General features: G+C 40.3%; 1 protein-coding gene and 1 long non-coding RNA gene across 2 annotated transcripts in view; one reads left to right on the forward strand and one right to left on the reverse strand.

Annotated features, from left to right (window-relative positions):
- Positions 1-6,624: 6,624 nt before the first annotated feature.
- On the reverse strand, positions 6,625-15,154 carry LOC137367701 (uncharacterized). Its single transcript, XR_010974189.1, has 4 exons — positions 15,070-15,154; positions 14,561-14,608; positions 12,471-12,507; positions 6,625-7,796 (listed from the first exon to the last, which is right to left on the reverse strand). It is a non-coding gene; the product is annotated as an uncharacterized lncRNA (long non-coding RNA).
- emx1 (empty spiracles homeobox 1) overlaps positions 13,264-16,631 on the forward strand; it is a 37,925-nt gene continuing 34,557 nt past the window's right edge. Inside the window, exon 1 of the mRNA XM_068028666.1 lies at positions 13,264-13,827. Coding sequence (XP_067884767.1) covers positions 13,482-13,827 — 346 coding nt within the window. The 5' untranslated portion in view covers positions 13,264-13,481. The remainder of the gene's footprint in view (positions 13,828-16,631) is intronic.

The raw sequence follows: 16,631 nt of genomic DNA on the forward strand, positions 1-16,631 counted from the left end.
TTGATAAGGTTCCCCACGGTAGGCTATTGCAGAAAATACGGAAGTATGGGGTTGAAGGTGATTTAGTGCTTTGGATCAGAAATTGGCTAGCTGAAAGAAGACAGAGGGTGGAGGTTGATGGCAAATGTTCATCCTGGAGTTTAGTTACTAGTGGTGTACCGCAAGGTTCTGTTTTGGGGCCACTGCTGTTTGTCATTTTTATAAATGACCTGGAAGAGGGTGTAGAAGGGTGGGTTAGTAAATTTGCGGATGACACTAAGGTCGGTGGAGTTGTGGATAGTGCCGAAGGATGTTGTAGGGTACAGAGGAACATAGATAGGCTGCAGAGCTGGGCTGAGAGATGGCAAATGGAGTTTAATGCGGAAAAGTGTGAGGTGATTCACTTTGGAAGGAGTAACAGGAATGCAGAGTACTGGGCTAATGGGAAGATTCTTGGTAGTGTAGATGAACAGAGAGATCTTGGTGTCCAGGTACATAAATCCCTGAAAGTTGCTACCCAGGTTAATAGGGCTGTTAGGAAGGCATATGGTGTGATAGCTTTTATTAGTAGGGGGATCGAGTTTCGGAGCCACGAGGTCATGCTGCAGCTGTACAAAACTCTGGTGAGACTGCACCTGGAGTATTGCGTGCAGTTCTGGTCACCGCATTATCGGAAGGATGTGGAAGCTTTGGAAAGGGTGCAGAGGAGATTTACTAGGATGTTGCCTGGTATGGAGGGAAGGTCTTACGAGGAAAGGCTGAGGGACTTGAGGTTGTTTTCGTTGGAGAGGTGACTTAATAGAGACATATAAGATAATCAGAGGGTTAGATAGGGTGGATAGTGAGAGTCTTTTTCCTCGGATGGTGATGGCAAACACGAGGGGACATAGCTTTAAGTTGAGGGGTGATAGATATAGGACAGATGGTGGAGGTAGTTTCTTTACTCAGAGAGCAGTAGGGGCGTGGAACGCCCTGCCTGCAACAGTAGTAGACTCGTCAACTTTAAGGGCATTTAAGTGGTCATGGATAGACATATGGATGAAAATGGAATAGTGTAGGTCAGATGGTTTCACAGGTCGGCACAACATCGAGGGCCGAAGGGCCTGTACTGCGCTGTAATGTTTTAATTCTAAAAATGACAAAGGCTTGGTCAAAAGTAGATTTTAAGGAGTGCCTTCAAAGGAGGAAAGTGAGGTAGAGAGGGTTAGGGAGGGAATTGCAGAGCTTAGGGCCTAGGCAGCTGAAGGCACAGCCACCAATGGTGGAGTGATTGAAATCAGGGATGCTCAAGAGGTCAGAATTAGAGGAGCGCAGATATCTCGGCGGGTTGTGGAGCTGGAGGAGATTACAGAGATAGGGAGAGGGCAAGGCCATGGAGGGATTTGAAAACAAGGATGAGAATTTTAATATCGAAGCATTGCTTAACTGAGAGCCAATGTGGGTCAGTGAGCACAGGAGAGAAGGAGTGAACAGGATTTGGTGCGAGTTCGGACATGGGTAACAGAGTTTTGGATGATCTTAAGTTTACAGAAGGTAGAATATGGGAGGCCGGCCAGGAGTTTGTTAGAATAGTCAAGTCTGAAGGTAGCAAAGGCATTGATGAGGGTTTCAGCAGCAGATGAGCTGATGCAGGGGTCATAACCCGATGTTATGGAGGTGGAAAGAGGCCGTCTGAGTGATGACGCAGATATGTGGTTGAAAGCTCATTCCATCACACATTTCTATGCACACACAAACCGTCAGACACAAAGTACACTCACACAGAGAGTATCAGATATACAGCATACTCTCATTTACACAGTACCACATATACACCGCACAGGTATACATGTACACCATTTGAATACGATCACTCAGATACACATACATACAAACACACATTGAAAAACACACACACATTGACAGATGTGTCCAAGCACATAAGTACAGATACACAAGACAAATATACAAGATGTACAAAAGGTGAACTCAACAACATTCACACTCACAATTACAGGCGCACAGGCACCCACACTCGCACAGATAGAAAAGAACAATTGTCAAAATCAACTGGTAGATTGTGGAGGAGATAAATGTGTGTGTAAATGTATGAATATTTCTGTATGTATGTCTGTCTATGTTTGTATGAATGTGTTCATGTGTGGGATTCTGTGTGCATGTCAGTGTGTGAGAAAGAATGTGCACGTGCGAAAGAGTATCTGTGTGTGTGAGAGTGTGTGTGTGTGCGGGCAGTGTGGAGATTGTGTGTGGAGATTGTGTGTGTGTCTGCGGGCAGTGTGGACAGTGTGTGTGTGTGTGTGTGGAGATTGTGTGTGTGTGTGTGTGTGTGTGGAGATTGTTTGTGTGTGTGCGGGCAGTGTGGACATTGTGTGTGTGTGGAGATTTTGTGTGTGTGTGTGTGTGTGGAGATTGTGTGTGTGTGTGTGTGTGTGGAGATTGTGTGTGTGCGGACAGTGTGGACAGTGTGTGTGTGTGGAGATTGTGTGCGTGTGTGGGTGGAGATTTTGTGTGTGTGTGTGTGTGTGTGTGTGGGTGGAGATTTTGTGTGTGTGTGTGGGTGGAGATTTTGTGTGTGTGTGTGTGTGGGTGGAGATTGTGTCTGTGCGGGCAGTGTGGACATTGTGTGTTTGTGTGTGTGTGTGTGTGTGTGTTTGTATGTGTGTGTGGAGATTGTGTGTGTGTAACTGTGGACAGTCATAGAGTTACACAGCACAAAAAAGACCCTTTGGCCCACCGTGTCTGTACTAGCCATCAAACACCTACCTATCTATTCTAATCCCATTTTCTAGCACTTGGTTCTTAGCCTTGTATGCTGTGGCATTTCAAGTGCTCATCTAAATACATAGAAACATAGAAAATAGGAGCAGGAGTAGGCCATTCGGCCCTTTGAGCCTGCTCTGCTATTCATTATGATCATGGCTGATCATCCAACTCAGTAATCTGTTCCAGCTTTCGCCCCATACCCTTTGATCCCTTTAGACCCAAGAGCCATATCTAACTCCTTCTTGAAAACATACAATGTTTTGGCCTCAACTGCTTTCTGTGGTAGCGAATTCCACAGGCTCACCACTCTCTGGGTGAAGAAATTTCTCTTCATCTCAGTCCTGAAAGGTTTACCCCATATCCTTAGGCTATGACCCCTGGTTCTGGACTCCCCCACCATCGGGAACATCTTTCCTGAATCTACCCTGTCAAGTCCTGCTAGAATTTTCTAGGTTTCTATGAGATTCCCCCCTCACTCTTCTGAACTCCAGTGAATATAATCCTAACCGACTCAATCTCTCCTCATACGTCAGTCCCGCCATCCCAGGAATCAGTCTGGTAAACCTTCGCTGCACTCCCTCTATAATAAGAACATCCTTCCTCAGATAAGGAGACCAAAACTGCACACAATATTTCAGGTGTGCCCTCGCCAAGGCCCTGTATAATTGCAGCAAGACATCCCTGCTGCTGTACTCCAATCCTTTCACAATGAAGGCCAAGATACCATTTGCCCTTTTTTACCACCTGTTGCACCTGCATGCTTACCTTAAGTGACTGGTGTACGAGAACACCCAGGTCTCGCTATATATTGCCATCTCTCAGTTTATAGCTGTTCTGATAATAATCTGCCTTTCTGTTTTTGCTACCAAAATGGATAACCTCACATTTATCCACATTATACTGTATCTGCCATGCATTTGCCCACTCACTCAACTTGTCCAAATCACCCTGAAACCTCTCTGCATCCTCCTCACAACTCACCCTCCCACCCAGTTTTGTGTCATCTGCAAATTTGGAGATATTACATTTAGTTCCCTCATCTAAATCATTAATATATATTGTGAATAGCTTGGGTCCTAGCACCGATCCCTTCAGTACCCCATGAGTCACTGCCTGTCATTCAGAAAAAGACCTTCTTAAATGTTGGGAGGGTTCCTGCCTCTACCACCCCTTCAGGTAGTGTGTTCCAGAGTCCAACCACCCTCTGGGTGAAATTTTATTTTCCTCAAATCCCCTCTAAAACTCCTGCCCCTTACCTTAAATCTATGGCCCTGGTTATTGATCCCTCCACTAAGGGAAAAAGTTTCTTCCTATCCAACCTATCAATTCCCCTCATAATTTTGTATATCTCAATCAGGTCCCCCCTCAGCCTTCTCTGCTCCAAGGAAAACAACCCCAGCCTTTTCAGTCTCTCTTCATAGCTGAAATGCTCCAGCCCAGGCAACATCCTGGTGAATCTCCTTTGCACCCTCCCCAGTGCAATCACATCCTTCCTATAGTGTGGTGACCAGAACTGTACACAGTACTCCAGCTGTGGCCTAACTAGCATTTTATACAGCTCCATCATAACCTCCCTGCTCTTATATTCTATGCCTCGGCTAATAAAGGCAAGTATCCCACATGCCTTTCTAACCACAGTGTGTGTATGTGTGTGTGTGAGGGTGCGGGCAGTATGAAGATTGTGTGCGTATGTGAGATTGTTTGTGTGTGTGGGAGAACGTGTGTGGGGGGGAGGGGGGGGAGAGAGATTGTGTGTGTGTGTGTGTGCTGGCAGTGTGAAGATTGTGTGTGGGTGTGAGATGTGTATGTGTGTGGGCAGTGTGAAGATTGTGCGTGTGTGTGTGAGATTGTGTGGGGTGGGGGGAGAGATTGTGTGTGTGTGTTGGGGGGGGGGGGAAATTGTGTGTGTGCGGGCAGTGTGAAAATTGTGTGTGTGGGGGGCGAGGGGGGGGGGGGGGTTGGTGGGGGTGGGGAGATTGTGTGTGTGATTGTTTGTGTGTGGGGCGGGGAGGGGAAGGGGGGGGGGGGCGTGGATTGTGTGTGTGTGTGGGCAGTGTGTGAAACGAATGATTTCGATTGCATGCATGAATCAGTGTGACTGCGGGTTACAGATCGCAGTCTGTACCGCCTGTGACAACAGACAGCCCCGCCAGAGAAACCGGAACTGCTTGGAAACCACAGAGAACCACTGGCTCATTTAAGATAGCAAATGATTTTAAAATAGTTCGGCTTTACCAGGATTTTCCCATCCCATTATAAACTGGAAGAACAGTCTGATCACTGTCTCAGTCTAGGTTTGCAATAGCCTGTAGGGAAGAGACCCGGAAAATCCCTTCTGAATTGGGATTAATCTTCTTTCATCTCGAATATAAACCCTGCACACATATATAATTTTCAATGTATGTATACACACACACCTGTGTGTGTTGTGTGTATGTCGAGAGAGAGTTAATCCATTCTTATTCGCCATGCTGGACGGTGTACCTGTACTAAATCTTGCCCGGACTGATGCGGGGCAGAGATCCCAGTTACAGGGAGCAGGATTTGGGACTCTGAATGTATTACCGGAGTATCATTTTGAAAGTGAGCTGCAGGATAAAATGCCTGGGTCTCGCCGGCTCAGTGCGGTCAGTGAGACTGCTGCAGAAGTGGTTGTGTGGAGAAAATTCCCAATCGGTTACCACATGGGAAACACATCTTGTGTCGGAATCCGCCTCTGGGCTGATCTATTGGGAGCACCGGTGCTGGGGAGTTGGGATCTGACTGCACAGGGAGGAGAGTGCAATTATGGAATATGGTCGAATATTCCCCATTGTTAAATCCCGATTAACAGGATCAGAGTCGGTAAATCTTCATACCGGCCACACAAACAAGCGATCCGAAACCCAAAAGAAAGACTTTCTTCATACACCGCTTCATACAAGCTCCCATCAACAGGATTGTGATATTGACCAGTTTATCTGATTTCTACTGATATTGATTGAGGGATAAGTGTTGGCCAGGACACTGGAGAGAACTCCCCCGCAGACATGCTATCTCCACCCACACGTGTCCATTTAATAACACTACTTAATAAATTAGGGAACATGTTTTCGTTTGAACTGAAGGTTAATTTAGTAAACTGGCGGTTTTCTAACGGTAGTTAAGTAGAGCTGTTTTTAACTTCACAAATATACCACTGTTTTAGTTTAATATATTTGATTGCAAATGTAGATTGCACAGCAGGAACAATGTGACTTGTGTATAAACAGAACGGAAGAAGGCAGTTTTATCATACACTTTCTACAGGCCACACATTTAATTATTGATGGATTTTCAAAAAACAGACGTGTTTAATGCATATCGGAAATGTCATTTTTTTCTTTCTGTCTCTCAAAGGCAACTGTTAAAACACTGAAATCTACAGAACATATATCACAATCGTTACACGCACAATCTTCATATACACATATAAAGAGCAAAGAAAAAATTACAGCACAGGAACAGGCCCTTCGGCCCTCCAAGCCTGCGCCGATCCAAATCCTCTATCTAAACCTGTCGCCTATTTTCTAAGGGTCTGTATCTCTTTACTTCCTGCCCATTCATGTATCTGTCTAGATACATCTTAAAAGACGCTATCGTGCCCGCGTCTACCACCTCCGCTGGCAATGCGTTCCAGGCACCCACCAGTCTCTGCGTAAAGAACTTTCCACGCATATCCCCCCTAAACATTTCCCCTTTCACTTTGAACTCGTGTCCCCTTGTAATTGAATCCCCCACTCTGGGAAAAAGCTTCTTGCTATCCACCCTGTCTATACCTCTCATGATTTTGTACACCTCAATCAGGTCCCCCCTCAACCTCCGTCTTTCTAATGAAAATAATCCTAATCTACTCAACCTCTCTTCATAGCTAGCGCCCTCCATACCAGGCAACATCCTGGTGAACCTCCTCTGCACCCTCTCCAAAGCAAACACATCCTTTTGCTAATGTGGCAACCAGAACTGCACGCAGTATTCCAAATGTGGCCGAACCAAAGTCCTATACAACTGTAACATGACCTGCCAACTCTTTTACTCAATACCCCGTCCGATGAAGGAAAGCATGCCGTATGCCTTATTGACCACTCTATTGACCTGCGTTGCCACCTTCAGGGAACAATGGACCTGAACACCCAAATCTCTCTGTACATCAATTTTCCCCAGGACTTTTCCATTTACTGTATACTGTATATATTTCTAAAACAATCCACACACACATCGATAACAATCTTTACCCATACAGATATAACAATCTTCACACACAAACATATATAACCATCTTCACACACAAACATATATAACCATCTTCATACACATGCATATTTCTAAAGAAAATCCACATTCCACATACATTTTTTTTATTATTTCATGGGATGTGGGTGTCACTGGTTTGGTCAGCATCTATTACCCATCCCTAATTGCCCTTGAGAAAGTGGTGGTGAGCCGCCTCCTTGAACTGTTGTAGTCCATCTCATGTAAGTACACCCACAGTGCTGTTCGGGAATGAATTCCAGGTTTTTGGTCCAGCGACAGTGAAGGAACAGCGATGTAGTTCCAAGTCAGGACTGTGTGTGGCTTGGAGGGGAATTTGTATTTGGTGATGTTTCCATACCTCTGCTGTCCTTACCCTTCTAGGTGGAAGAGGTCATGGGTTTGGAAGGTGCTGTCGAAGGAGCTTTGGCGAGTTGTTGCAGTGAATTTGTACATGGTACACACTGATCCCACTGTGTTTTTTGGTGATGGAAGGAGTGAATGTTTCAGATAGTGGATGGGGTGCCGATCAAGTGGGCTACTTTGTCTTGCATAATGCCAAGCTTCCTGAGTTCTTGGAGCCTCACTCATCCAGGAAAGTGGAGAGCATTCCATCACACTCCTGGTGAAAAGCTTTGGGGAGTCAGGAGGTAGGTTACTCACCGCAGAATTCCCATCCTCTGAACTGCTCTTGTAGCCACAGTATTTATATGGCTGGCCCTGTTCAGTTTTTGCACAATGGCAACCCCAGGATGTTGATGGTGAGGGATTATGCGATAGTATTGCTGTTGAATGTCAAGGGGAGATGGTAAGATTGGAGATGATCATTGCCTGGTACTTGTGTGGTGCGAATGTTACTATAACAATCTTTACACACATATATAGCAATCTTTACATACACAAATAAAATAATTTTCACACATATAAAACAATCTTCATGCACACGTACATAACAATCTTCACACACATATCTAACAATCTACATACACATATGTAACAATCTACACACACACAGATAACAGTATTCACACACGCACATATATAACAATCTTCACACACAAATAAATAACAATCTTTACACACATATATAACAATCTTCACACACATATAAATAACAATCTTCACACACAAATAAATAACAATCTTCACACACAAATAAATAACAATCTTTACACACATACATAACAATCTTCACACACATACATAACATTCTTCACACACATATGTAATAATCTACACACACATATGTAACAATCTACACACATATATATAACAATCTTCACACACATATAAATAACAATCTTCACACACAAATAAATAACAATCTTCACACACAAATAAATAACAATCTTTACACACATACATAACAATCTTCACACACATACATAACAATCTTCACACACATACATAACAATCTTCACACACATATGTAATAATCTACACACACATATCTAACAATCTACATACACATATGTAACAATCTACACACACACAGATAACAGTATTCACACACGCACATATATAACAATCTTCACACACAAATAAATAACAATCTTTACACACATACATAACAATCTTCACACACATATGTAATAATCTACACACACATATGTAACAATCTACACACATATATATATAACAATCTTCACACACAAATAAATAACAATCTTTACACACATATATAACAATCTTTACACACATACATAACAATCTTCACACACATACGTAATAATCTACACACACATATGTAACAATCTACACACATATAAATAACAATCTTCACACACACACATAACAATCTTCACACACATACATAACAATCTTCACACACATATGTAATAATCTACACACACATATGTAACAATCTACACACATATATATAACAATCTTCACACACAAATAAATAACAATCTTTACACACATACATAACAATCTTTACACACATACATAACAATCTTCACACACATACATAATAATCTTCACACACATATGTAATAATGACACACATATGTAACAATCTAGACACACATATATAACAATCTTCACAGATGTATATAACAATCTAAACACACATATTAACAATCTTCTCAAACGCATATATAACAATCTTCACACATACATAAGTAACAATCTTCACACACACATATAACAGTCTTTACACACAATATAATAATCTACACACATATATATATATAACAATCTTCACATACATATAACAATCTACACACATATAAAACAATCTTCACATACATATAACAATCTACACACACATATAAAACAATCTTCACATACATATAACAATCTACACACACATATAAAACAGTCTTCACATACATATAACAATCCACACACACATATAAAACAGTCTTCACACACACAGATAACAATCTTCACATACACATATATAACAATCTTCACACACATATAAATAACAGTCTTTACACACATGTAAATAGCAATCTTCACACACACACACAAAACAATCTTCACACACACACATAAATAACAATCTTCACACACACAAAACAATCTTCACACACACACATAAATAACAATCTTCACACACACACAAAACAATCTTCACACACACATAAATAACAATCTTCACACACACAAAACAATCTTCACACACACACACAAAACAATCTTCACACACACACACACACACAACAACCTTCACACACACATATATTACAATCTTCACACACACACACAAAATAATCTTCACACACACATATATTACAATCTTCACACACACATGAATAACAATCTTCACACACACACAAAAAACAATCTTCACACACACACACACATAAATAACAATCCTCACACACAGACAAAAACAATCTTTACACACACACATAAATAACAATGCTCACACACACACATACAAAACAATCTTTACACACATACATAACAATCTTCACACACATACATAACAATATTCACACACATATGTAATAATCTACACACACATATGTAACAATCTACACACACATATATAACAATCTTCACACACAAATAAATAACAATCTTTACACACATATATAACAATCTTCGCACACATACATAACAATCTTCACACACATATGTAATAATCTACACACACATATGTAACAATCTACACACACATATAAAACAATCTTCACACACACAGATAACAGTATTCACACACGTACATATATAACAATCTTCACACACATATATTACAGTCTTCACAGATGTATATAACAATCTAAACACACATATTAACAATCTTCTCAAACACATATATAACAATCCTCACACATACATAAGTAACAATCTTCACACACATATATAACAGTCTTTACACACAATATAATAATCTACACACATATATATAACAATCTTCACATACATATAACAATCTACACACATATAAAACAATCTACACACACATATAAAACAATCTTCACACACACAGATAACAATCTTCACACACACATATATAACAATCTTCACACACACGCATAAATAACAATCCTCACACACACACATACAAAACAATCTTCACACACACATAAATAACAACCTTCACACACACACACACACACAAGACAATCTTCACACACACATATATAACAATCCTCACACACACACAAAACAATCTTCACACATACATATATAACAATCTTCACACAGACATGAATAACAATCTTCACACACACACAAAACAATCTTCACACACACACATAAATAGCAATCCTCACACACACACATACAAAACAATCTTCACACACACATAAATAACAATCTTCACACACACACACACACAAACAATCTTCACACACACGCATAAATAACAATCCTCACACACACACATACAAAACAATCTTCACACACACATAAATAACAACCTTCACACACACACACACACACACACAAGACAATCTTCACACACACATATATAACAATCCTCACACACACACAAAACAATCTTCACACATACATATATAACAATCTTCACACAGACATGAATAACAATCTTCACACACACACAAAAACAATCTTCACACACACACATAAATAGCAATCCTCACACACACACACACAAAAACAATCTTCACACACACACATAAATAACAATCTTCACACACACACACAAAACAATCTTCACACACACATATATAACAATCTACACAGACACATAAATAACAATCTTCACACACACACATAATAATCTTCAAACACACATAAATAACAATCTTCACACACACACACACAAAACAATCTTCACACACACATATATAACAATCTACACACACACATTAATAACAATCCTCACACACACACATAACAATCTTCAAACACACATAAATAACAATCTACACACACACATAAATAACAATCTTCACACACACACACAAAACAATCTTCACACACACATATATAACAATCTACACACACACATAAATAACAATCCTCACACACACACATAACAATCTTCAAACACACATAAATAACAATCTTCACACACACATATAACGCAATCTACACACACACATAAATAACAATCCTCACACACACACACAAACAATCTACACACACACATAAATAACAATCCTCACACACACACATAACAATCTTCAAACACACATAAATAACAATCCTCACACACACACATAACAATCTTCAAACACACATAAATAACAATCTACACACACACATAAATAACAATCTTCACACACACACACAAAACAATCTTCACACACACATATAAAGCAATCTACACACACACATAAATAACAATCCTCACACACACACAAAAACAATCTACACACACACATAAATAACAATCCTCACACACACACATAACAATCTTCAAACACACATAAATAACAATCCTCACACACACACATAACAATCTTCAAACACACATATATAACAATCTACACACACACATAAATAACAATCCTCACACACACACAAAAACAATCTACACACGCACATAAATAACAATCCTCACACACACACAAAAACAATCTTCACACACACAAAACAATGTTTAAACACACATATATAACAATCTTCACACACATAAAACAATCTTTACATACACATAGTTAATCTTCATGCACACGCCTATAACAAACCTCATGCACATGTGAACAATCTTCACATACACATATATAACAATCTTCCCACATACATCAATAACAATCTTCACACACACATATGAAGCAATCTTTAGACACACACAGATATAATAGTATTTGCACACATATACACACATTCAATTTTCCTCTCTTGTCCATACTGAACTCCAAACAACCCTCTTCAAACCAACACCTCCTCAGGATACCAATCCTCAACATCTCATCCTTGAATTCAGTCGCAGGATCTCAAACCTGTGGAACTCATTACCTCCCACTAGTTCTGCCTAATACAACCTTTTAAACTCAATCCTGGTGTCAATTTATCAACCAATGCTTATTTACCTCCTTTCAATCCTGGTGATGTCCTACGCCATGGGACCTTTCTCCAGAGGGTTTTGAGAAATGAATAACAACGGAATTTGTGATTAGCATCTACATAATGTGCAATAAACATATTTCACAGTCACAGAGTAACACAAAGCACAGATTAAAATATGAAATATTTAGCATGAACTATAAAACTTTATAAATATCACACACATCAGAATAACTATCCCTACTCCCAGGCGAATTCTGATTTAATGTATATCGGACTCTGTAATTAGTTTCAAGAGCAAAATATTGCAGATGCTGGAAATCTGAAATAAAAATAGAAAGTGCTGGAGATACTCAGCAGGTCTCACAGTATCAGTGGAGAGAGAAACAGAGTTAACGTTTCAGAGGATGGCCAGTTCTGATGAAAGGTCAGAGACCTGAAACATTAACTGTGTTCCTCTCTCCACAGATACTGCCAGACCTTTCTGTTTTTATTTCTGTAATCTGTGGGCTCGCCGCAGATTTCTCTTCATTCAGCACAGGTCAGAAACCTAGCAGGAGGTGAGGTAGATGGAGTCCGCCTTCATCCCGACCGCTGGACTGCAAACCTCCCTTCCTAATCCCGGCTGAAACCTCGCTCCAGCCGCTGGTCGAAATTCGCACCAGGTTTTCCAGCAGACTGCAACTTCCAGGTGTCCTCTCCAAACTTCCACTTGGGCAGGTGAAGACCTGCCGGCCAATCCCACAGCCAGGTATCAACATATTCCACCAGCCTCCCGCCCCTTTGTCTCCTCCCTCCTCCACCTCCTCCCAGTCTCAAAAAAAACCACACACAACAGAAACACTGGCTCTAATGAGGATGTGGCTGCTCAACACTTCATCTGGGATTTGAACAGACTATACGAATGTCTCTGTTCTGGGTGCACTTCTGATACGTCTATCCCACTTATCAAGCCGCACACTGTGCCTCTCCTGTCAAACCTGCATGAGAATATAAGCTGCAGACTTTATTTCTATATATTTTTTTTCAACAAAAACATGTTCCACTCAGCCACCAAGCGCTGTTTTACCATCGAGTCCCTGGTAGCGAAGGATAACAACCCGCTGTCCCCGGAGGAGCCGCTCCGTCCCACCGCCGTCAGCTACCCGCCCTCCGCCGATGCTTTCGCCAATAGCTTCCAGACAGCGGGTCGTTCTCTGTACTCCGGGCCGGACCTGATGTTCCAGGAGGCGGTCACTCATCCCTCGCTGCCCGTTCACCCTCAGCAGCTCGGCACTCACCACCTGCAAACCCCTCACCCATTCTTCGCGCCTCAGCACAGAGACCCGCTCAACTTCTACCCCTGGGTCCTGAGGAATCGATTCTTTGGCCACAGATTTCAAGGTAAGCGGAATGTTCAGGTAAAGATGAGTTCATCCCAAACACAATAGAGACTCTAATATATAGAAATTAATATAGGAACGATAGTATATAGAAACTAAAGTAGAAACGATAATATATAGAAACATTACTACAAAACTATTCACTATAAGGATATATATGTAGATGTGCTGTACAGAGACGGTAATGAATATCTGAACTATGATATATACATAATCGATATAGAGATAGTTTCAAAATACGGCTTATATATTTCACATCATTGATAACTATAAATATTGCAAAGCTTATATAAGGTTGCTAATATAAATTGTAACCTCTATTTATAATTGTATTGATATGTAATGGTGATATAATGATGTTATTGTGTATCTATAAATATGTAATAAATGTAAATAATTATATCATGTATATGATTTTGTTAATATAAATAATTGTAACTTCGACATTAGTTTATATATAAAAGGCGTGTGTTTGTATATCTGGGTGTGCATTTGCTTCCGTACAGGTATGTGTATGCAGATGTATAAGAAATATGAATATATATTTGACTATAGATGAATTTATATGGTTGAGTATCTTTGCGAAGCTCCTTGTCTAATGATGTTTTTGAATCTTGTGCTATAAAGTGTGGGAATTGAATTGGCAGCAAATGGTGAACTGACATTTCGGACTAAAGGCTTTTAAAACCCCTTTATTTAAACTGTTTCAATATCCGAGCAAAGATTAATTTTACCTTTTTTTCCCAAAGAAGTCCCCTTCTACGCACCGACATAATTCAAGCCTGAAAGAACGGAAGAAGTTTTATCTATCCTTATTTGTCACCGTAGAATGAACAAGTTTTAATTTAATTTCAAGTAGTCGGAGACAACTAACACGAAAGGGCGAATAAAACGAATTACATTCATTTAGAATAAGCTGTTCTTAGTGTACAGAACGCCTTGTAACCTATTTCCATTTCAAGGCTTCGCTGTGTGGGGTTTATATACAATAATTCTACATGGAATACCTTTAGACCAAATACACATTCCTATAAACATCCTTTAAAGGCGCAGGGGGAGAAAAAGAAAGTTTAAAGAGTAACACAACCTCCTCGCCTCAAGGGTTCAAAACAGCTCCGAACCAGATACTCAAACAAAAAAAAAAACAACTCCAGCAAAAGAAATTCTAAAGCAAATACAACGGGCTGAGAATGCGTTCCAGGGCATTGTCAGACAAACGAAAAGACACGCCGTCATATCTTACCTGTCACATTATTGCTTACGCCGTTGATTGTGCTGCAGTTTAATTTGTGATGTTGTAAAACATCATATTTATGGAACTGGTTGCAATATCAATCTGACGGAGGGAGGGTTCAAACTGAGGCATTTAACTCTCTTCCCCCAAAAGGCTGTAGATGCTGGGGGTGGGGGGGTCAATTCAAATTTTCAGGAGTGAGATTGATAGCGTTTTGTTGGGTGAGGCATGAAGACGGCTCAATAAGAGTTGAGGTGTGGAACAGTCAAGATATAATTGAATGGTAAAAGAGACTCAACAGGGCTGAATGGCATCGTCCTGTCGTGATATTTTACAGTGGGCCAAAGTGACTTGCTTTTGAACAATTAAGAATGATTTTTGTTTTGTTTCTGAATGAATTAAAAATTCACACTCTAAGGGGATGAGGAATATATGTTACATGTTATCTCAAGATATTATTAGTCACTGAAATGGGCCCTGACAATATGGGCGGATTGAAGATGTAGAAGAGGCAAGGGTACAGGGATGGTTTTTCTGACTCAAGCAACATCTAACATTATCACAGCAACGCAAACAATCTTGCTTAAATCCAATCTTGCTGCATTATCACTCACATCGCATTTTTGTAACACGAAGATTTTATTTTAAAATAAAACAGTACAACATATTAATTTAAAAAGTCGATTTCAGTCCCGTTTAATTTCGAATCACTCAGTTTCTCACCTTAATTTCGATTTTTCACGGTCAGTTTTGTGGGCTAACTTTTCATTTGCTGACGGACACCAACTCCTCAGCGAGGTGGGGAACAATGATTAATCCACTGAGCGCCATTGATCAAACTGACTGCTTTATTTGTAAACCTCAAAAAGAAGTCAAATAAATTAAACAAATCATCATTTAATCCATGTTTTAAAGTTACTCTTTGTTAGGTCGAAGTTAGCCGAGGCTCGGTCCTAACTTTTAACATTACCACCTATAAAACATACTTCAGAAGAATGATTGGGAGGGCAGGCATTGCGGGAGATCCGGAGAGAGTGCTGTAAATCCAGGATGGGTCAGATTATTTCAATGGGAGAAAAATATTTAACAAAAAATAATTGTGAACTGAGAAAATAATAGACCTTTTTAACCTCTGGGATGTTTCAATTCTGCTCCCAAAGGTTTACAAGTCATTTCGATTAAAAACGGGTGAGTATAAGATGTTTCGCGTTCGTGAAAGCAGGAGAAAGGAAGTGAGGGGAAAATGAGGATATGATAGAGTGCAAGTGTTGTAGAGAAAGAGAGAGAGTGAGGGATAAAGTGAGAATGCGATGGAGAGTGATGGAGAGAGTGATACAGAGGAAGAAAGGAAGTGAGGAAGAGAAAGTGAGGGATAGAGTGATAGATTGATAGGGTGAAGGATAAAAGGGGAGAAACAAAGAAAGGTAATAGAATGACAGGGAATGAGTGATAGAGGGGGAAGGGAGCAAAGAAGAGAAAACGACGGAGAGAGAGAGAGTATGTGAGAGGGAGTGAATGAGAGAGGGAGTGAGAAAGTGTGAGTGAATGAACGAGAGAGCGAAAGGGAGTGG

This window comes from Heterodontus francisci, chromosome 1, assembly GCF_036365525.1.
Source record: "Heterodontus francisci isolate sHetFra1 chromosome 1, sHetFra1.hap1, whole genome shotgun sequence".
NCBI lineage: Eukaryota > Metazoa > Chordata > Chondrichthyes > Heterodontiformes > Heterodontidae > Heterodontus > Heterodontus francisci.